Source organism: Ranitomeya variabilis, chromosome 2 (assembly GCF_051348905.1).
Source record: "Ranitomeya variabilis isolate aRanVar5 chromosome 2, aRanVar5.hap1, whole genome shotgun sequence".
In the NCBI taxonomy this organism is placed as follows: Eukaryota; Metazoa; Chordata; class Amphibia; order Anura; family Dendrobatidae; genus Ranitomeya; species Ranitomeya variabilis.
The window spans coordinates 29,212,413-29,236,169 of record NC_135233.1 but is presented as its reverse complement, the minus strand read 5'-3'; the positions used below and the strand labels follow the sequence as shown (position 1 = coordinate 29,236,169).

At 45.2% G+C, this 23,757-nt stretch overlaps 1 protein-coding gene across 1 annotated transcript in view; it reads left to right on the top strand.

Annotated features, from left to right (window-relative positions):
• The window catches only part of LOC143804276 (calpain-8-like), an 83,634-nt gene that overhangs the window by 34,092 nt on the left and 25,785 nt on the right, over window positions 1-23,757 (top strand). Inside the window, exons 3-11 of the mRNA XM_077282211.1 lie at window positions 3,836-3,954; window positions 7,682-7,815; window positions 8,154-8,322; window positions 8,925-9,008; window positions 9,301-9,386; window positions 9,681-9,755; window positions 18,276-18,436; window positions 19,726-19,901; window positions 20,870-20,881. Coding sequence (XP_077138326.1) covers window positions 3,836-3,954; window positions 7,682-7,815; window positions 8,154-8,322; window positions 8,925-9,008; window positions 9,301-9,386; window positions 9,681-9,755; window positions 18,276-18,436; window positions 19,726-19,901; window positions 20,870-20,881 — 1,016 coding nt within the window. The remainder of the gene's footprint in view (window positions 1-3,835; window positions 3,955-7,681; window positions 7,816-8,153; window positions 8,323-8,924; window positions 9,009-9,300; window positions 9,387-9,680; window positions 9,756-18,275; window positions 18,437-19,725; window positions 19,902-20,869; window positions 20,882-23,757) is intronic.

Genomic DNA, 23,757 nt, shown 5'->3' with positions numbered 1-23,757 from the left:
ATATATATATATATATATATATATATATATATATATATATTATACCACATTTTTTGGACTATAAGACACACTTTTTACCCCAAAAACAAATGGGGGGTGCATCTTATAGTCCAAATGCAGGTTTAACGGGGGGTTGCGGCAGTGGTGTAGCAGCGTCCCATCCTCAGGGAATTGGCGACGGCAGAGGTGTGGCGATGCTGAGGCTCGGTGTCGGCGGTGGGTGATGCAGAGTGCATCGTTGGTTTCCCTGTGGCCATCTTCCTGAAGCTGTGGGCCGCTGGAGGCAGTACGTGCACAGATTGATATCTTGGCGGCCATTTTCCTGAAGCCGAGAGCCTCCCAGATCTCAATCTGCACACGCGCGGCCTCAGAAAGATGGGCGCCGAGACATCGGTGATGCTCTCGGCTCTGCTCGCCATGGACACTGGGCTGCGGCGTTGCCACATATCTGCCGCCGGCATCCTGAGGAAGAGACACTGCTCCATGCTCTGCCTCACCGCCGACACCAGACCCGCAGCATCGCACCGCTGGGATACCCCAGGACTGCAGCATTGTCCCACTTCTGCCACCGCCGGCTTCCTGTGGAAGGGACCATGTCTCCTGTGGCACCACTCTACCACTGCCGGCCCTCAGGTTGGATGGTGAACGTTGGTGGACAGCCATTTTCATGTCTCTCCAGAGAAGCTCAGTTGGGTTTAGGTCAGGGCTCTGGCTGGGCCAGTCAAGAATGGTCACAGAGTTGTTCTAAAGCCACTCCTTTGTTATTTTTGCTGTGTGCTTAGGGTCGTTGTCTTGTTGGAAGGTGAACCTTCGGCCAAGTCTGAGGTCCAGAGCACTCTAGAAGAGGTTTTCATCCGGGATATCTCTGTACTTGGCCACATTCATGTTTCCTTCAATGACAACCAGTCATCTTGTCCCTGCAGCTGAAAAACACCCCCATAGCATGATGCTGCCACCACGTTTCAGTTTTGGGCAGGTGATGAGCAGTGCCTGGTTTTCTCCACACATACCGCTTAGAATTATCACCAAAAAGGTCTATCTTCGTCTCATCAGACCAGAGAATCTTATTTCTCATAGTCTGGGAGTCCTTCATGTGGTTTTTAGTAAACTCTATCCGGGCTTTCATATGTCTTGCACTGGGGAGAGGCTTCTGTCGGGCCATAAAGGCCCGACTGGTGGAGGGCTGCAGTGATAGCTGGGTTAGTGGAACTTTCTCCCATCTCCCTACTGCATCTCTAGAGCACAGTGATCTTGGGGTTCTTCTTTACCTCTCTCACCAAGGCTCTTCTCCCACGATTGCTCAGTTTGGCTGGACGGCCAGGTCTAGGAAGACTTCTGGTGGTCCCAAACTTCTTCCATTTAAGGATTATGGAGGCCACCGTGCTCTTCGGGACCTTGAGTACTGCAGAAATTCTGTTGTAAGCTTGGCCAGATCTGTGCTTTGCCACAATTACTTGGCCAGTTCCTTTGACCTCATGATTCTCATTTGGTCTGACTTGCACTGTGAGCTGTGAGGTCTTATATAGACAGGTATGCGCCTTTCCAAATCAAATCCTATCAGTTTAATTACACACAGCTGGACTCCAATGAAGGAGTAGAACCATCTCAAGGAGGATCACAAGGAAATGGACAGCATGTGACTTAAATATGAGTGTCTGAGCAAAGGGTCTGAATACTTATGGCCATGTGATATTTCAGTTTTTCTTTTTTAATACATTTGCAAAAATGTCTACATATCTTGTTTTTTCAGTCAAGATGGGGTGCAGAGTGAACATTAATGAGAAAAAAATGTACTGTTTTGAATTTACCAAATGGCTGCCATGAAACAAAAAGTGAAAACTGTAAAGGGGTCTGAATACTTTCCGTACCCACTGTTCATATGTAAAACATTAGAGGGCTAATTTCGGTTGAGATACAATTCTTGTCTGGTTCTCAGATCCCCAGTCACAAGTCTTTATTACAACTACAGCGATAAGAAAGTGGGAATGGCTTCTTACATTACATTACCTAAGAGAGAAGATATTTTAGTTGGGAAAAACAAAATCATAAATTATGGATTCTGTCAAATTATTTTCAAACCGCTTCTACCCAGGTTACTATACTTTCAGAGACAAAAGAAATGTTTAACACAAAGACACCTCTATATCAGAGAGAACACCCTGTGTTATTGGTTTTATGAGTAACACTTACAAAGCTAAAATACAGAATTAGCAAAGATATATTGGTAGATAATAATAATCAAAGCAAAGTATAAATATTTACCATAACAGGACCTTCTGTTAAAGTAAGAAAAATGCACAGTGGTCGCTGAAATAACTTGAACGTGACAACAAAAGTAATTTTCAGGTTAAATTAAAAGAATATCAACTAATGAGAACCAGACTTTGCTTCTGAATGGTGGTTCAATAGTAAAATAAAAAGAGACACTGTTGGAGTCTTGGTGTATTTTGTGGGAAAGGAATGGTCTCTAAAGGCTCATTCAGACGTCCCCCGATAAGTCCGAACACGGACTGCTAATGCACGGACAACAATCAGCATGGGGGAACTTAGTAGATGGGATGTATCAATAAAGATCACACATGAGAGATCATTTATTACGGGATTAGAGACATGATGTGAAGATCCAAACTATGTTTGGCCTAAAATTTGTCACCAGAGTCACTTCATCCTGAGAATTTTTCTTGGTTTGAGAAACATTCTCCAAGGTTCTCCAGCATTCTCCAAGGTTCTCCAGCATTCTCCAAGGTTCTCCAGCACTCCCCAAGGTTCTCCAGCACTCCCCAAGGTTCTCCAGCATTCTCCAAGGTTCTCCAGCACTCCCCAAGGTTCTCCAGCATTCTCCAAGGTTCTCCAGCATTCTCCAAGGTTCTCCAGCATTCTCCAAGGTTCTCCAGCATTCTCCAAGGTTCTCCAGCATTCTCAAATGTTCTCCAGCATTCTCCAAGGTTCTCCAGCATTCTCCAAGGTTCTCCAGCACTCCCCAAGGTTCTCCAGTATTCTCAAATGTTCTCCAGCATTCTCAAAGGTTCTCCAGCATTTTCAAAGGTTCTCCAGCATTTTCAAAGGTTCTCCAGCATTCTCAAGCATTAGCCAACATTCTTTTCCATCCCATCCCCTGGGTCCATATAGGAACACCCTACTTGTGGGCATGGTTTGTATAAATCACTCTGTCTTCTTTTATCTAGAGCATATCCTCGAATTGTGACCGTCCTGGCAAACTCTGGACTATTGGCAACTATGGTCCAGGGACCAGCTGGCACCAAAGCAGCTTCCAGTTCATCTTCAATTAAGTACCGTACTTAAAGGGCTTGTCCCTTTTCACAAAATACTGATTATTTGTTGTAATTTGTTATGAATAAATAAACCGTGCATTACTCACCATCCCCAGGTCCACTGGTGAGTGTAGGTGTCTGGTGTTGGCTGCGGTGCAGCTGTTACGCTGACAACACTGCAGTCAATCACTGAGTTTAGAAGCTCTGCCCGTGTAGATGGAGCCGCTGAGCTCAGTGATTGACTGCCATGCTGTTCAGGTGACGTCCGTGCTACAGCTAATACAAGACATCGAGAGCAGTGGCGGAGACTCACTGGGGGATCCTGGGATCGTGTGTAAAGTGCGATTTGTTTTTCAATAAGGAACTGCGCCTGGGGAGTTGGGATTTTCTGAACGAGGACAACCCCTTTAAAAGGGATTGTATAGGATAAAGAAGCTTTTCCGATCCTGTACCACCACTTGGCTCTATGTAACAGATTCACGTAAATGTTTGCAGCTTTATGCACCTTCCTGGCATTGAGAATGTGGTCATAATACATTAAATACTATGTCTACACTATACAGGGGACTGCTGGCTCCTGGCTGCCGTTGCCTGCCTCACTTTGGACCCGGACATCTTGGCAAGAGTTGTTCCAGAGAACCAAAGTTTTCAAAAGGGCTACACCGGCATCTTTCACTTCCAGGTAACAGGGTCATGCTCAAGAAGATTTTCTAAAGGTCTTGCACTACATCTCGAATTGCTCTTCAATAACAACAACCACTAGGGGGAGCTCACTGCATACTGATCAGTCATTGCTACCAATTATAACTCTGTATTCAGTAAGGCTAGTTTCACATTTGCGTTTAAAAACGCAGCGTTGTAAACGCAAACGCAGGTGGTGAAAAAACGCATGTAAACGCGTGCAAACGCTGCGTTTTTTAGACGCATGCGTTTTTGCATGCTGTAAAAAAACACGGCGTTTTGCCGCGTTTACATGCGTTTTTTCCTGCGTTTGCGTTTTTGAAACGCATGCTGAGAAGTGTGTGACAGCTGCCAATCATCAAAATCAACAAGAAAACCCACTATAAATAGAAATAGCTAGGGTTAGGGTTAGGAACCCTAGGGTAAGGGGTAGGGTTAGGGTTAGGATCCCTAGGGTTAGGGTTAGGGTCCCTAGGGTTAGGGGTAGGGTTAGGATCCCTAGGGTTAGGGGTAGGGGTAGGGTTAGGATCCCTAGGGTTAGGGGTAGGGTTAGGGTTTGGATCCCTTTATCACCTTGATGGTGGGGGGTGGCTCAGCAGTGTGTATTCTTGTTTTTTTCTATAAAAATGCATGCGTTTTAAACGCAAACAAACGCATGTGCTTAAAAACGCATTCGTGTACATAGACAGCAATACGTTTTTTTGCCGCAAAAAAAGCATGCTTTTTTTTTGCGGCAAAAAAACGCCTCTAGAAATTACTACATGTTGCATTTCTGCAACCAAATGCAAGCATAGAAAAGACGCATGCGTCGACAAACGCGGCAAAATGCATGCAAAAAAACCGCATGAGTTTTTTGCGCTAAAACGCAGCCGCAAAAAACGCAAATGTGAAACCAGCCTAAGCTCACCTGCTCCACCTAGTGGCAGTCAAGGAATTCAATGATTCACAGTAATGCTGGCTAATCTTTGCACATGAGAGATGGTCTGCCTGGCGGGCAAACCTTATTGTGAGGTCTGATATTACTTCAGGCAGAATATGTCTGACCAGGGGCGTAACTACCGCGGTCGCAGCGGTCGCCATTGCGACCGGGCCCCGCAGGTCAGGGGCCCCGGGCCGGCAGGTCTGAGCAGGGCCAGGCTGGCCATCGGGCACTTCTGGCAAATGCCAGAAGAGCCGATGCCAGTAGTGGGCCGCTGCACTGTTCCTCCCCCGGAACCCCCCCCAGTGCCGCCGCCGCCGCCGCATTTAACTATACCGGCGTCTATGACACCGGTATAGTTCAATGCAATGATGGGAGGAGAGAGCGTCACCTGACGCTTCCTCTCCCATCATTCCCCGCTCTGCCTCTGACAGTACACTGCGGGTGCGCGATGACGTCATATCATCGCGCACCTGCAGTGTCCTGGGCAGACTGCAGCCGCAGCGCGGGCAAAAGGAAAGGTGAGGAGAGTTTTTTTTTTTTTTTCTTTTTAACCGGACTGTGGGGCCATTATCGGGGGGGGGGGGATGAGATGTGGGCTGTGCTCTATATATCCCTGTGCGGGCTCTGCTGTATATACCCCTGTGGGGGCTGTGCTGTATATATCCCTGTGCGGGCTCTGCTGTATAAATCCCTGTGCGGGCTCTGCTGTATATACCACTGTGCGGGCTGTGCTGGATATACCACTGTGCGGTCTGTGCTGGATATACCACTGTGCGGTCTGTGCTGGATATACCACTGTGCGGTCTGTGCTGGATATACCACTGTGCGGTCTGTGCTGGATATACCACTGTGCGGTCTGTGCTGGATATACCACTGTGCGGTCTGTGCTGGATATACCACTGTGAGGGCTGTGCTGGATATACCACTGTGCGGTCTGTGCTGGATATACCACTGTGCGGTCTGTGCTGGATATACCACTGTGCGGTCTGTGCTGGATATACCACTGTGCGGGCTGTGCTGGATATACCACTGTGAGGGCTGTGCTCTATATACCCCCTGTGCTGGCTGTGCTGTATATACCCCTGTGCGGGCTGTGCTGTATATACCCCTGTGCGGGCTGTGCTGTATATACCCCTGTGCGGGCTGTGCTGTATATACCCCTGTGCGGGCTGTGCTGGATATACCACTGTGAGGGCTGTGCTGGATATACCACTGTGCGGTCTGTGCTGGATATACCACTGTGCGGTCTGTGCTGGATATACCACTGTGCGGTCTGTGCTGGATATACCCCTGTGCGGGCTCTGCTGTATATAACACTGTGCGGGCTGTGCTCTATATACCACTGTGAGGGCTGTGCTGTATATACCCCTGTGCGGGCTGTGCTGTATATACCACTGTGCGGTCTGTGCTGGATATACCACTGTGAGGGCTGTGCTGGATATACCACTGTGCGGGCTGTGCTGGATATACCACTGTGCGGGCTGTGCTGGATATACCCCTGTGCGGGCTGTGCTGTATATACCACTGTGCGGTCTGTGCTGGATATACCACTGTGAGGGCTGTGCTGGATATACCACTGTGCGGGCTCTGCTGTATATACCACTGTGCGGGCTGTGCTGGATATACCACTGTGCGGTCTGTGCTGGATATACCACTGTGAGGGCTGTGCTCTATATACCCCCTGTGCTGGCTGTGCTGTATATACCCCTGTGCGGGCTGTGCTGTATATACCCCTGTGCGGGCTGTGCTGTATATACCCCTGTGCGGGCTGTGCTGGATATACCACTGTGAGGGCTGTGCTGGATATACCACTGTGCGGTCTGTGCTGGATATACCACTGTGCGGTCTGTGCTGGATATACCACTGTGAGGGCTGTGCTCTATATACCCCCTGTGCTGGCTGTGCTGTATATACCCCTGTGCGGGCTGTGCTGTATATACCCCTGTGCGGGCTGTGCTGTATATACCCCTGTGCGGGCTGTGCTGGATATACCACTGTGAGGGCTGTGCTGGACATACCACTGTGCGGTCTGTGCTGGATATACCAATGTGTGGGCTGTGCTGGATATACCACTGTGCGGTCTGTGCTGGATATACCAATGTGCGGGCTGTGCTGGATATACCACTGTGCGGGCTGTGCTGGATATACCACTGTGCGGGCTGTGCTGGATATACCACTGTGCGGTCTGTGCTGGATATACCACTGTGCGGTCTGTGCTGGATATACCACTGTGCGGGCTGTGCTGGATATACCACTGTGCGGGCTGTGCTGGATATACCACTGTGCGGGCTGTGCTGGCACCCAAAACCATGTTGCAGTGCAGGAGATTCCTGCAACAGTCCGAGGCGTATCTAGGGGAAGCAGGGCAGGGGAAGGTGGGGGGGGTTGTGGGGGCGGGGGAAGGTGGGGGGGGGGTAGGGGGGGGGCCCCATTTGGAAGTTCGCACCGGGGCCCATAACTTTGTAGTTACGCCACTGTGTTTGACGATAGTACAGTAATGACCACAGACCATCCTGTTGAGCTCACTCAATCTCCTTTAGGCTGCTTTTTATTTCTTGCACATACTGAACCTCAAGGCTAAGGCCTAAGGTCTCTGTGGCCGGGCTGCATAGTCAGGGACCCCCAGGGTGCAGCAGAGAACGTCAGACCCTATAGCCTGAAAGCTGATGTAAATGGGGCAGAATTTTGAATGCAGCTGTGGATGTGAATGTGAAAATAGAACCGCGGAAGTGGATAGTTTTATATAAGATGAATAAAGCATGGATGAAGATTTAAGATTCTGTTCTCATTTCCTCCACGATTTTAGTTCTGGCAGTACGGCGAGTGGCTGGATGTTGTCGTGGATGATCGACTGCCCACAAAAGATGGACAACTGGTGTTTGTCCACTCAGCAGAAGGGGATGAGTTCTGGAGTGCGCTACTGGAGAAGGCCTACGCCAAGTAAGTTCTATAATCATGCCACCAATTACAACCAGTGCAGATATGGGATATTCTTCTTACAGCCATAGAAGAAAATGGTAAAATTGTGGCTGCCTGTGGCCACCAGTAGGGGGAGCTTATGAGCTTACTAAAGACAAATTTATGATTTTAACATGCATTTAGCTCCCCCTAGTGGTGGCTGCAAAAAGCTGGAATTTAATTTAGCTCAATGGCTACATCTAGTGGGGAATTGGAGGTACTGCAACCTGAAATTAAAACACAGGAGGGTAAAATAATAATAATAAAAAAAAATTGCTCTACTCATTTCCATTAATTCTATTCTTGACTTGTGCTGACAGGTTGAACGGTTCATATGAAGCTCTGACAGGAGGCAGCACAATCGAGGGTATGGAAGACTTCACTGGAGGAATCTCTGAGCAATACGACTTGAAGAAGGCTCCTGCAGACCTTTACCAGATTATTAAGAAAGCCCTTAAGGCGGAATCTTTGCTCGGATGCTCAATTGATGTAAGAAGGAAATATATCATGTATAATAGGTTTAGGAGGTGTTGGTTCTCACTAAGCAGATCCAGCTAAAGTTATGCAGGCAGTGGATCTTGGGAAAAAAATATGCAAATTAGCTCTCTTCAAGAAGGAAATAAAATGTCTCTCTACTACCACCTAGTGGAGGTGGTTAACATGTAACTCAATATCTGGCCCTTTAATGACTAGTTCTAGTATGACCTGCAGTTATTATTCAAATAGCCGCTCATTACCGCCCTCTTGTGGAAAAGCTTGGAATTACAACCTATATAAAGTCAATACAACTTTGCTTCATTGGCTCCTGCAACTGGACAAACTATAAAACTGCAGCCATCATACAGGTCTATGAAGAAGTTAGGATGGGTCATTGTCTCCCTCATGTGGTCAAAGTGAAAAATGCAGCCACAATCTAATAATCACAGCATTGGTGCCCTCACATGGACAAACTGTGAGCTGCAGTTTGTAATGTAATTGTCAGCTCAGATACCCCAATTGAAAAAAAAAATAATAAGCAGCTAATAAAATCTTTTATTTTTTACATTTTTTAAACTATATTTTTTGAAATGTACAATTTTTTTTCCAAATAGATTACAAATGCTTATGAAACTGAAGGCATTACAAGCAGGAAACTGGTTAAAGGACATGCATATTCAGTGACCGGAGCTGAGGAGGTAATGTACAGACAAATAATAATTTTTTTATGTATTATTCTGTTATAGGGACTCTTTATACGATACGATACACTTTATTGATCCCTGGGGAAATTACGGATGCATGTCTCATTGCTGCATGCACAGACTCAGTATGGCAGCATATAGCGATCATGTAGGTTTGCATTACTTAGTGACTTGTTCGAGACAGACATATTACAGACACGTAGTCATTCCAAACTATACTCCATCTTTAATCCTATATTTTACAGGATCCTCATATATAACATTTACCATTCTCTCTATACTTTAGGTTCAATACCGGGGAAAAACAGTGCAGCTGATCAGAGTGAGGAATCCATGGGGAGAAGTGGAATGGACGGGAGCCTGGAGTGATGAGTATGTAATAAATTCATATATAGTTTATAGAACACATAGCTCATAGGAAAATAATGTAAGGTGTGACTGCCACCTTGTGGTGCACTGTAGGTACTGCAGGATTGACAAGTCTTTATTTTAGAAAATTCCAAGCAGCTGATGCAAGCAGTGTGAATCAACGCAAGACAGATATTTTATCAAGAATTACAGATTAGCTGAATAATTTAATAACTAACATCTCTGATATAGAGGAAAAGGAATATTTGAAATAAGAAAACATTAAAAATATCCATTTTTTTTTCTTCATTTTTCTAGCTCCCCAGAGTGGAATTCCGTTGATCCAGAAGTAAGAGCAGCTCTGGACAAGAGGGCAGAAGATGGAGAATTTTGGTGAGAATTGCAACTTTCTAATAAACATTAGCCCCGTCCCCCGATGCATCACTGTGTTTGCACCTTTTTCCGGTGTAAAAATGGCTCTAAGGCCGGCGTCACACTGGCGAGTTTTATGGATGTAAGAGCGCAGAAACTACGTCCGTAAAACTCGCATTACATACGGCACAATTATTCTCAATGGGGCTGCTCCTATCAGCCGTATATTACGGTTCAGTATTATACGGCTTTCTACGGCCGTACAAAATCGCAGCATGCTGCGTTTGTCAGCGTATTGCGCAAAAAAATCGCCAAGGAAAGTCTATGGGGGCGAGAAAAATACGGATTCCACACGGACCAGCAGTGTGACTTGCGAGAAATACGCAGCGGTGTTAGTGAAAAGCCGCTAATTCAATTGCCGGCTTTTCATTTCTCCTTCACAAACCCGACAGGATATGAGACATGGTTTACATACAGCAAACCATCTCATATCCCCTTTTTTTTGCATATTCCACACTACTAATGTTAGTAGTGTGTATGTGCAAAATTTGGGCGCTGTAGCTGCTAAAATAAAGGGTTAAATGGCGGAAAAAATTGGCGTGGGCTCCCGCGCAATTTTCTCCGCCAGAGCGGTAAAGCCAGTGACTGAGGGCAGATATTAATAGCCAGGAGAGGGTCCATGGTTATTGGCCCCCCCGAGGCTAAAAACATCTGCCCCCAGCCACCCCAGAAAAGGCACATCTGGAAGATGCGCCTATTCTGGCACTTGGCCACTCTCTTCCCACTCCCTGTAGCGGTGGGATATGGGGTAATGAAGGGTTAATGTCACCTTGCTATTGTAAGGTGACATTAAGCCAGATTAATAATGGAGAGGCATCAATTATGTCACCTATCCATTATTAATCCAATTGTTTGAAAGGGTTAAAAAACACACACACACACATGATTTAAAAGTATTTTAATGAAATAAACACAGCGGTTGTTTTAATAATTTATTGTTCTCTCAATCCATTAGGAAACCCTCGCTTGGCAAAATAATAAACGCACAAGATACATACCCTCAGCTGAACTGTCACGTCCCACGAGGTAATCCATCTGAAGGGGTTAAAATAATTTACAAGCAGGAGCCCTGCTAATGCAGCTGTGCTCGTGCTTGTAATTCCCCGGAGAATGAAGGAAATGTAGGTCAATGACCTACATTTCCTTCAGTCGCGGTGATGCGCCCCCTGGTGGATGTCCTCATATGACCTGGAGCGTGGGAAAAAGTTCCCAGGCTGCAGTTCATGAGAACATCCAGCAGGGGCGCATCACCGCAACTGAAGGTAACTACAGGTCATTGACCTACATTTCATTCATTCGCCGGGGCTTACAAGCACGAGCACAGCTGCATTAGCAGGGCTCCTGCTTGTAAATTATTTTAACCCCTTCAGATGGATTACTCCGCTGTGTTTATTTCATTAAAATACTTTTAAATCATGTGTGTGTGTTTTATTAACCCTTTCATACAATTGAATTAATAATGGATAGGTGACATAATTGACGCCTCTCCATTATTAATCTGGCTTAATGTCACCTTACAATAGCAAGGTGGCATTAACCCTTCATTACCCCATATCCCACCGCTACAGGGAGTGGGAAGAGAGTGGCCAAGTGCCAGAATAGGCGCATCTTCCAGATGTGCCTTTTCTGGGGTGGCTGGGGGCAGATGTTTTTAGCCACGGGGGGGCCAATAACCATGGACCCTCTCCTGGCTATTAATATCTGCCCTCAGTCACTGGCTTTACCATTCTGGCGGAGAAAATTGCGCGGGAGCCCACGCCAATTTTTTCCGCGATTTAACCCTTTATTTTACAAGCTACAGCGCCCAAATTTTGCACATACACACTACTAACATTAGTAGTGTGGAATATGCAAAAAAAGGGGATATGAGCTGGTTTACTGTATGTAATCATGTCTCATATCCTGTCGGGTTTGTGAAGGAGAAATGAAAAGCCGGCAATTGAATTACCGGTTTTTCACATACATCGCGCTGAATTAAATATAAATACAGAATATATATATACGGTATGTGTGTCTCAATGACATATATATATATATATATATATACTGTATATATGTTTTCCCGAACATTTGAGCACATAAATCCATTAGATGTCGGTTTTGCAAGCCTGCGAGAAAATCTCGCAGTACGGATGCCATACGGATTACATACGGAGGATGCCATGCGCTGACACACCCTGACTACGGATCAATATTTTGGGAACTTTTCTCCGTATTACGGCCGTAAAATACGGACTGTATTGTCTTACGCCGAGTGTGACGCCGGCCTAATTGTGAGTCTTTCATGTGCAGCTTCTTCATTATTTAATTTATGCCATCTTTAAAATTAACTTTATTTGCTTTTTGTTCTTTTTGACGCTGTGGATATGGTTCCCTTATCAACATGTTTTAGCCTAATTCATTTGCGACTGTACGAAATGTAGCAAAACTTTTGCACAGTTTTGCCCCAGTAGTCTAAAGAAGCACCAGATCTCTTATTTTTGCTCAATTGAAGACTAACGTGCAACATTTTAAAGGGTTATGAGACTTTCTGTTCCATAAAGGCGCAAACAAAGATAAAGGACAAAAAAAAAATCACCGAGAAAACAGCAGCGAATATCATAAGACAACACAAGGAAAGTCACTGGAAATGGTGATTTGGGGCCTCTGTGTTTCAATTCCGATCCATTAGGCTGAAAACTGGTAGAGACCTAAATTTTCTCACAGCTGAGGGTTTGTTACAATTATATACAGGTTAGTTTCAAAATTGTTTTATTGAAATTTTGACAACATGGAAAATAGACTTCAGTGCTTAACGATTTCCCCACACAGGGGGGTAACGGTCATTATGGTTTATACCAAAGAACACCTGAAAACCAAAGAAAAAGTAACAAGAAACAAATAAAACAAAAAAGGAGAATTGAAAGGGGGGGAGGGGATTCTTAATTGGGAATAAAATCCTGGTAATTAGTTTCTTTATACACCATTAATTATTAAAAGTTAGTGCAATTTAATGCCTCTTATATCAGTCAGTAATCAGAGAATACTCCGTAAATAGCATTACAGTATATCGCATCATTAGCCAAGCGAGATTAAAAGCTCAGGTCAGAAGTAAAAAAATAACCTGTTACCTTTCCAGATAAATCACTCAAGGGGAGACACTTAGGCCGCTTTCACACGTCCGTTTATTTCCGGTACCGGAGATATTCGTGTCCCAGTGTCCGTGTGTGTACTACGTGTGGCAGACGTGTGACAACTGTGTGATGCATCAGTAGTACGACACGGACGGTGTTGTGAATTCTGCTCTTGGGTTCCCTCCGGTGGTTGTTGGTGGTAATGCAGTTGTCCCTGAATTGCAGCCCTGGGCAGGTGTTTCTGCTGATTGTAGCTCTGACTGGGCTATTTAGGTGTGCAGGATTCATTAGTCATTGCCAGTTGTCCATTGTTCTTGGAGGGTTTACATCTCTGTCTGGTTCCTCCTGCCCTGCTGCCAAAATCAGCAAAGATAAGTCTCTGGTTTTGTTTCTGCAGCACACATGTAGTGTGCTTACAATTCAGTGCTATTTATTGTTTTTCTTAGTCCAACTTTGACTGTGTTTGGATTTATTCAGTCTAGTTGGATTCTCTGGAGATGCAGATATACATTCCATGTCTTTAGTTAGATGGTGGAATTTTGTATTATCTGCTGTGGATATTTTTTAGGGTTTTAATACTGACCGCTTAGTATTCTGTCCTATCCTTTTTTATTTAGCTAGAGTGGCCTCTTTTGCTAAATCCTGTTTTTCTGCCTGTGTGTGTTTTTCCTCTTATACTCACCATCAATATTTGTGGGGGGCTGCCTATCCTTTGGGGGTCTGCTCTGAGGCAAGATAGAATTCCCATTTCCATCTATAGGGGTATTTAGTCCTCCGGCTGTGTCGAGGTGTCTAGGATGTGTTAGGCACACCCCACGGCTACTTCTAGTTGCGGTGTCAGTTTAGGGATTGCGGTCAGTATAGGTTCCACCTACTCCAGAGAAAGTCCATGCGGCTCCAAGGTCACCAGATTATAACAGGACGGCCGCCGGGGAAGAAGCGCTACAGTAAGCGCTGTTCCCCGGCGGCTGGTGCTCTGAAGCCGGCTGTCATCATTCTCCCCTGCTCTGCCGGTGAGCAGAGGAGAATGATGAGCGTTATATTAAAGTCCGAATGACAGCAGGTGGGGGCTTTTGGGACTCTTACCCCCATCATCCGACACCTGCTGCCACTAATAACAGTGACAGTAGGTGCGGATGATCGAGGTATTTCATAGCAGCCGGCTGTGATCTAAGGTAATAAATGAATGAAAAACCCAATGTTGGTGACCCCCTATTTTCTTGAACCAACCAGATAAAACTCACAGCTGGGGGCTGCAACCCTCAGCTGTCAGCTGCTGCAAGGTTGCTTATCAAGAATAGAGGGGTCCCCATGCTGGTTTTTAAATTATTTGCATAAAAACAACGTGGGGTCCCTTCCATTTTTGACAACCAGCCTTGCTAAAGCTCACAGCTGGGGGCTGCTATTCTCAGGCTGGTAAGGGGCCATTGTTATAGGCCCCCCCTCAGCCTAAAAACAGCAGTCTGCAGCTGCCCAGAAAAGGAGCATCTATTAGATGCACCAATTTTGGCGCTTTGCCCAGCTCTTCCCACTTGCCCTGTAGCGGTGGCAGGTGGGGTAATATTTGTGGGGTTGATGTCACCTCTGTAATGTCAGGTGACAACAAGCCCACGGCTTAGTAATAGAGAGGCGTCTATAAGACACCTATCCATTACTAATCCTATAGTTATATGCTAAATAAAGACACAGCCAGAATAAATTCCTTTATTTGAAAAAATTACACAGACACCTTTAATGTTCTAAATTAAACCATACTTACTGCAACACCTAATTCCCCGACGCCCTCGATCTCCTGTAATAAAAGTAAAATAATAAACCAACAATATACCATACCTGTCCGTCGTTGTGTCCCACGCTGTAATCCATGTTTGGAGGCTAAATAGTTTTCAACCTAGACGTTGCCAAGATGCGAGCGTACCGGCTGAAAACCACTGGTGAACGAGATGCTGAGAGTGCAGCATCCTTCACCAGCAGTGATATCATTGAGGCCGGGCTGAACTGCGGTGACCTCAAGACCATGGGAAAATGCCGGTGCTCTATTGGCATTGGTCCATTAGTCATTAATCCATGGCCATCGCTTCACATCCAAATCATTTGGGCTAAAACTGTGTTGCATTGAGGAATCAGAATGCCCAATTTGCTCATCAAAATCGTTAGCCCTAATTGTTACATCTAAGAGTGTTGTGCAGTCACACTATCTGAGAAAATAAATAGTGATTGTTCATTTAGTGACAGGTGACTGACAGGTGTTGGCCTAAGGTTGTGAAACAGCTGGTTAAAGAGGGGAAGGGTACATACAACATGAGTGGGGAAAAAGCGAGGTCGTGGTGGAAGGGAGAAAAGTCTTGGTGTTCGACGTTTATGTAGGTTAAGTATTAATGTTAATGAAAGCTCAACTAAACAAACACCGTCTTGTCCTATGCAAAGACCACTAACAACAACTGTTACTGGATGGGCTACTTGACTCCTTTCTTTGTCGCAAAGCGGTACGCCTTGTAGATGAGAGTCAGAAAGAGCATGGGCTCCAGTAGATGGCCAGCGCTGCATCATGTAGCCTCTCCACCTTAACATCACACACTGTACAATCCTCAGAGGTGGCACCCCAATCACCCTTGTTTCTCCCCATGCCTCAAATTTCCAAATGCCCAATTGACTGTGGGGAACCACAGATGGGCCATTCTGCAGAGCTGTTCACACATTCTATTCCATGGCCATCAGAGGTCTGATCCAAAGTTTCACAGAATCCAGAGGAGGAAAGTACCTGCATTGATGCACAAATTTTTTTCAAGTTGGATCTGGGGCTGGATGAAGTAAGGCCTGAGCAGAATCCAGACCATCATCGCCAGATGTTAACCACCGGGGGTGGAGGTGATCCTGGTGAGACTCAGATACCAGAGGAGCATGCAGACTGTACTGTGGCATCAAGGCGGGAAGAGGAGGAGGGTGACTCTAAGGGCAAGGAGTAGGAGAACAGAGAGGATGACAATGAGGTTGTAGATTCTACTTGGTGTGAACCCAGAGGCACGCAGCTGAGTTGCTTAGCAGTGGAGATTAAGGAGGAGGTAAACAAGGAGGTTACGTTGCAGATTGCTGCACAAATATGGAGTGATGCAACCACAACAAGCACTGCATCCTCAGCCACAACTGTGGCTGTGCTCAGCACCGGTCACTAGTCTGCAGCTCGCAGGGGTGGCAAGGGTTGCGTAGCCTGGGCCTTTTTTGGGACCGCAAAGGATGACCCAGTTCACGTTATATGCTAAATTTGCAAAACAAGACTTGGTGGAGGCAAGAATTGCAATAATTTGACTACTACATGCATGAACCGGCACATGCGTGATCACCAAGCCTTAGTCTGGGAATGTCACTGCGTTAAAATGTGAGCTAGTTACATCAAGATATGTCCCTATGTACAGTACAGACCAAAAGTTTGGACACACCTTCTCATTTAAAGATTTTTCTGTATTTTCATGACTATGAAAATTGTACATTCACACTGAAGGCATCAAAACTATGAATTAACACATGGGAAATTATATACTAAACAAAAATGTGTGAAACAACTGAAAATATGTCTTATATTCTCGGTTCTTCAAAGTAGCCACCTTTTGCTTTGATGACTGCTTTGCACACTCTTGGCATTCTCTTGATGAGCTTCAAGAGGTAGTCACCGGGAATGGTTTTCACTTCACAGGTGTGCCTTGTCAGGTTTAATAAGTGGGATTTCTTGCCTTATAAATGGGGTTGGGACCATCAGTTGTGTTGCGCAGAAGTCTGGTGGATACACAGCTGATAGTCCTACTGAATAGACTGTTAGAATTTGTATTATGGCAAGAAAAAAGCAGCTAAGTAAAGAAAAGCGAGTGGTCATCATTACTTTAAGAAATGAAGGTCAGTCAGTCCGAAAAATTGGGAAAACTTTGAAAGTGTCTCCAAGTGCATCAAAACCATCAAGGGCTACAAAGAAACTGGATCACATGAGGACCGCCCCAGGAAAGGAAGACCAAGAGTCACCTCTGCTTCTAGGATAAGTTTATCCGAGACTTTGTGCAGCAGGCCTTCATGGTAAAATAGCTGCTAGGAAACCACTGCTAAGGACAGGCAACAAGCAGAAGAGACTTGTTTGGGCTAAAGAACACAAGGAATGGACATTAGACCAGTGGAAAACTGTGCTTTGGTCTGATGAGTCCAAATTTGAGATCTTTGGTTCCAACCACCGTGTCTTTGTGTGACGCAGAAAAGGTGAACGGATGGACTCTACATGCCTGGTTCCCACCGTGAAGCATGGAGGAGGAGGTGTGATGGTGTGGGGGTGCTTTGCTGGTGACACTGTTGGGGATTTATTCAACATTGAATGCATACTGAACCAGCATGGCTACCACAGCATCTTGCAGCGGCATGCTATTCCATCTGGTTTGCGTTTAGTTGGACCATAATTTATTTTTCAACAGGACAATGACCCCAAACACACCTCCAGGCTGTGTAAGGGCTATTTGACCAAGAACGAGAGTGATGGGGTGCTATCCCAGATGACCTGGCCTCCACAGTCACCAGACCTGAACCCAATCGAGATGGTTTGGGGTGAGCTGGACCGCAGAGTGAAGGCAAAAGGGCCAAGAAGTGCTAAGCATCTCTGGGAACTCCTTCAAGATTGTTGGAAGACCATTCCCGGTGACTACCTCTTGAAGCTCATCAAGAGAATGCCAAGAGTGTGCAAAGCAGTCATCAAAGCAAAAGGTGGCTACTTTGAAGAACCTAGAATGTAAGACATAATTTCAGTTGTTTCACAGTTTTTTGTTAAGTATATAATTCCACATGTGATAATTCATAGTTTTGATGCCTTCAGTGTGAATTTACAATTTTCATAGTCATGAAAATACTGAAAAATCTTTAAATGAGAAGGTGTGTCCAAACTTTTGGTCTGTACTGTATCTCAACAGGTATGGCACTTCAGACAATATACTACCAATAGCGGACTTACCAAAAACGTAGTTCCAAGAAGCGAATCATGAGTATTAAAAGCACTAGACTTTATTGAAAATCGTTAAAATATTTGAGCCAAAAAAGATAAAGAAACAAAAGTGTCCAGTAGGGGGGGCCCTCATAACAGCATATGTAAAATCATAGTCGGCTTTGGCTCTGGAACCGGTCTCTGTCTTGCTGATTTATTTCTCCCATTTGCTTGGAACTCCTTTTGGTATCCATTTAGGAACCTATACGTTGAATATACGGAACGTTCACTGCATCACTTATATGATTTATGTGCATAATGATTATATATGCTGTGAGTCTCTTACATTGACAGCAACTTGAGCTAGGATCGCTTTAGCTCCAATTAATCTGAGTGTGATTCTGTCTGTCACGGTTGCAGGATGGCGTATACAGATTGGGTGGTGCAATATTCTCGTCTGGAGATCTGTAACTTAACTCCTGACACCCTGACTGGTAATGATCAGCAGAAGTGGAATATAACGCTATTCAACGGTAGCTGGATCCGGGGGTCTACAGCAGGCGGATGTCAGAATTACCCAGGTAACATATGTCCTACAGGTGATCAGGGAGTGCAGCTCTGGGGTATAATACAGAGTGTAACTCAGGATCAGTAATGTAATGTATGTAGACAGTGACTGCACCAGCAGAATAGTGAGTGCAGCTCTGGGGTATAATACAGGATGTAACTCAGGATCAGTAATGTATGTACACAGCGACTGCACCAGCAGAATAGTGAGCGCAGCTCTGAGGTATAATACAGGATGTAACTCAGGATCAGTAATGTAATGTATGTACACAGTGACTGCACCAGCAGAATAGTGAGTGCAGCTCTGGAGTATAATACAGGATGTAACTCAGGATCAGTAATGTAATGTATGTACACAGTGACTGCACCAGCAGAATAGTGAGTGCAGCTCTGGGGTATAATACAGGACGTAACTCAGGATCAGTAATGTAATGTGTGTACACAGTGACTGCACCAGCAGAATAGTGAGTGCAGCTCTGGGGTATAATACAGGATGTAACTCAGGATCAGTAATGTAATGTATGTACACAGTGACTGCACCAGCAGAATAGTGAGTGCAGCTCTGGGGTATAATACAGGATGTAACTCAGGATCAGTAATGTATGTACACAGTGACTGCACCAGCAGAACAGTGAGTGCAGCTCTGGGGTATAATACAGGATGTAACTCAGGATCAGTAATGTAATGTATGTACACAGTGACTGCACCAGCAGAATAGTGAGTGCAGCTCTGGGGTATAATACAGGATGTAACTCAGGTCAGTAATGTATGTACACAGTGACTGCACCAGCAGAACAGTGAGTGCAGCTCTGGGGTATAATACAGGACGTAACTCAGGATCAGTAATGTAATATATGTACACAGTGACTGCACCAGCAGAATAGTGAGTGCAGCTCTGGGGTATAATACGGGATGTAACTCAGGATCAGTAATGTACTGTATGTACACAGTGACTGCACCAGCAGAATAGTGAGTGCAGCTCTGGAGTATAATACAGGATGTAACTCAGGATCAGTAATGTAATGTATGTACACAGTGACTGCACCAGCAGAATAGTGAGTGCAGCTCTGGAGTATAATACAGGATGTAACTCAGGATCAGTAATGTAATGTATGTACACAGTGACTGCACCAGCAGAATAGTGAGTGCAGCTCTGGGGTATAATACAGGATGTAACTCAGGATCAGTAATGTAATACATGTGCACAGTGACTGAACCAGCAGATTAGTGCATTTTTTAATTAGAAATTACATGACACAAATGAATCATGAGTATAAATTATTCACAATTTCTTAATGTACAGCCACGTTTTGGACAAACCCCCAGTTTCATATTAAGCTTGAAGAACCAGATGATGACCATGATGGAGCTTCACATGAACCTTGCTGCACAGTAATTGTTGGCCTAATGCAGAAGAATCGGAGACGTCAGAGAAAATTAGGAGAGGACTTGCTGTCTATAGGCTATGCCTTGTACAGGGTAAGTAAAATCTGGTAAATTAAAGGATGTAATAAAATCACCCTGTCACATCATTTAAATGACATCCCATCTATTCATCTATCATGACAGGCTACAGTCTGAAGCAACACAGCTACTGAGACCTGTGTCTCCACTGACAGAGGAGCTCTGTTAGCTCATGTACAAGTGAGCTACCAGAGAAGGGCTGTGACAGGAGAAGAAATACATCTTATCATTGACTGAGCACAAAAAACTTTTTTCTCCAGCCTTAGTTCTCCATGCACAGTCAGCTAAGTAGATTTATTCCTTATCCTATCACAGCCTGTCTACAACATCTCCGGCATGTATGGTTACGATAAAGCTCCTCTGTCAGTTGAGACACAGATCATGTCCAAGTGCATCAGCCAAATGGCATCACCAGTTATGTTCCCTGAAATGGTGATTGTTTTGAAGCAGTGTTCCCCAACTCCAGTCCTCGATAGCCACAACAGGTCATATTTTCAGGATTTCCTTAGTATTGCCGAGGTGATAATTGCATTACCTGTGCAATACTATGGAAATCCTGAATACATGACCTGTTGGTGGCTCTTGAGGACCAGAGTGGGGAGCACTGTCTTAAAGCATATATGTTAGTGATTGCCATGAAGGGTTTAGTTGTCTTGGATATTTTTTGGTTTATCCACAGGATATGCCGTATCGGCCCTACTAACAGGACCTTCATCTAGCTGAAGAAAGGGGCCCCTAAAAGTTTAATTTGCTGTCTAGAAATTCCTTCCCTCCCTTCCCATATCTCTTTGAATAGAGTAAGGTAGGAGTCACAAGCAGCAGGACAATCAGCAATGTGGAGGAGTTGCACAGACTGTACCACAGCAAATTTGTAGAGATTTTTTTTAATGAAGATTATTATATTTATTTATTTATATAATTTATACATTTAATGTTAATTAATACTAAATTAATATTCTAAAAATTACATTTTTGTTTTGCAGGTTCCCAAAGAGGTAATGTGATTTCCGTTACTCAATCTGGATGTTGGGTCATTTGTGATACTCATTGGTGGAGGACTTTTGCATTATTGTTTTATTATATAAAAAAAACCTGCTGATTTGGTCCATGAAATAATTCTATATTATAGAAGTTGTAAGAGATGGTGCAAAATCCTGTTTCAGAAATGGTGCCAATGTTCTTCATAGACCGTGGCTAGTGCTATATATGCAGCCGTAAGACGTGCTCCGTCCGTAAAGAGAAAATCTCTAATCACTTAGAATTTCTTTAAATGTTAATAAGGTTTCTAAAGGGATTTTGTGGGGGCTTAAATAAAATTGGTACATTACTATCAGATTGATGGGGTCCCTAACAGTCTTGACTGAAAGGGCTGCCTCATCTTCTTGCACAGCTCTGTACATATGGTGGTGGTTGGTACTGCAGCTCCAAATCCACGCTTTTCTTTACACAGTCATAGATATAAATGATAGAACCAGACCTCCAGCAGCCACAATTAGGGGAGCTCAATGCATATTGACAGCAGCAATCCAAATCCGCAAAGTCCTAATCTCCCCATAGTGGTGGTAGGAGACATGATCTTATCATGTTTCTCTGTATACAGGGCGCTCCCCCTAGTGGTGGCTGCAGACAGAATCTTATCATGTATCTCTGTATACAGGGAGCTCCCCCTAGTGGTGGCTGCAGACAGAATCTTATCATGTATCTCTGTATACAGGGAGCTCCCCCTAGTGGTGACTGCAGACAGAATCTTATCATATATCTCTGTATACAGGGAGCTCCCCCGAGTGGTGGCTGCAGACAGGATCTTATCATATATCTCTGTATACAGGGAGCTCCCCCTAGTGGTGACTGCAGAGAGGACCTTATCATGTATCTCTGTATACAGGGAGCTCCCCCTAGTGGTGACTGCAGGCAGGATCTTATCATGTATCTCTGTATACAGGGAGCTCCCCCTAGTGGTGGCTGCAGTCAGAATCTTATCATGTATCTCTGTATACAGGGAGCTCCCCCTAGTGGTGGCTGCAGACAGGATCTTATCATGTATCTCTGTATACAGGGAGCTCCCCCTAGTGGTGACTGCAGAGAGGACCTTATCATGTATCTCTGTATACAGGGAGCTCCCCCTAGTGGTGACTGCAGAGAGGACCTTATCATGTATCTCTGTATACAGGGAGCTCCCCCTAGTGGTGACTGCAGACAGGATCTTATCATGTATCTCTGTATACAGGGAGCTCCCCCTAGTGGTGGCTGCAGTCAGAATCTTATCATGTATCTCTGTATACAGGGAGCTCCCCCTAGTGGTGACTGTAGACAGGATCTTATCATGTATCTCTGTATACAGGGCGCTCCCCCTAGTGGTGACTGCAGGCAGGATCTTATCATGTATCTCTGTATACAGGGAGCTCCCCCTAGTGGTGACTGCAGACAGGATCTTATCATGTATCTCTGTATACAGGGAGCTCCCCCTAGTGGTGGCTGCAGACAGAATCTTATCATGTATCTCTGTATACAGGGAGCTCCCCCTAGTGGTGGCTGCAGACAGGATCTTATATATCTCTGTATACAGGGAGCTCCCCTTAGTGGTGGCTGCAGACAGGATCTTACCATGTATATCTGTATACAGGGAGCTCCCCCTAGTGGTGACTGCAGACAGAATCTTATCATGTATCTCTGTATACAGGGAGCTCCCCCTAGTGGTGGCTGCAGACAGGATCTTATGTATCTCTGTATACAGGGAGCTCCCCTTAGTGGTGGCTGCAGACAGGACCTTATCATGTATCTCTGTATACAGGGAGCTCCCCCTAGTGGTGGCTGCAGACAGGATCTTATCATGTATCTCTGTATACAGGGAGCTCCCCCTAGTGGTGACTGCAGACAGGATCTTATCATGTATCTCTGTATACAGGGAGCTCCCCCTAGTGGTGGCTGCAGACAGAACATTATCATGTATCACTGTATACAGGGAGCTCCCCCGAGTGGTGGCTGCAGAGAGGATCTTATCATGTATCTCTGTATACAGGGAGCTCCCCCTAGTGGTGACTGCAGAGAGAACATTATCATGTATCACTGTATACAGGGAGCTCCCCCGAGTGGTGGCTGCAGAGAGGATCTTATCATGTATCTCTGTATACAGGGAGCTCCCCCTAGTGGTGGCTGCAGACAGAACATTATCATGTATCACTGTATACAGGGAGCTCCCCCGAGTGGTGGCTGCAGAGAGGATCTTATCATGTATCTCTGTATACAGGGAGCTCCCCCTAGTGGTGGCTGCAGACAGGATCTTATCATGTATCTCTGTATACAGGGAGCTCCCCCTAGTGGTGGCTGCAGACAGGATCTTATCATGTACCTCTGTATACAGGGAGCTCCCCCTAGTGGTGGCTGCAGAGAGGATCTTATCATATATCTCTGTATACAGGGAGCTCCCCCTAGTGGTGACTGCAGAGAGGACCTTATCATGTATCTCTGTATACAGGGATCTCCACCTAGTGGTGACTGCAGGCAGGATCTTATCATGTATCTCTGTATACAGGGAGCTCCCCCTAGTGGTGGCTGCAGACAGAACATTATCATGTATCTCTGTATACAGGGAGCTCCCCCGAGTGGTGGCTGCAGAGAGGATCTTATCATGTATCTCTGTATACAGGGAGCTCCCCCTAGTGGTGACTGCAGAGAGAACCTTATCATGTATCTCTGTATACAGGGAGCTCCACCTAGTGGTGACTGCAGACAGAATCGTATCATATATCTCTGTATACAGGGAGCTCCCCCTAGTGGTGGCTGCAGACAGGATCATACCATGTATCTCTGTATACAGGGAGCTCCCCCTACTGGTGGCTGCAGACAGGATCTTATCATGTATCTTTGTATA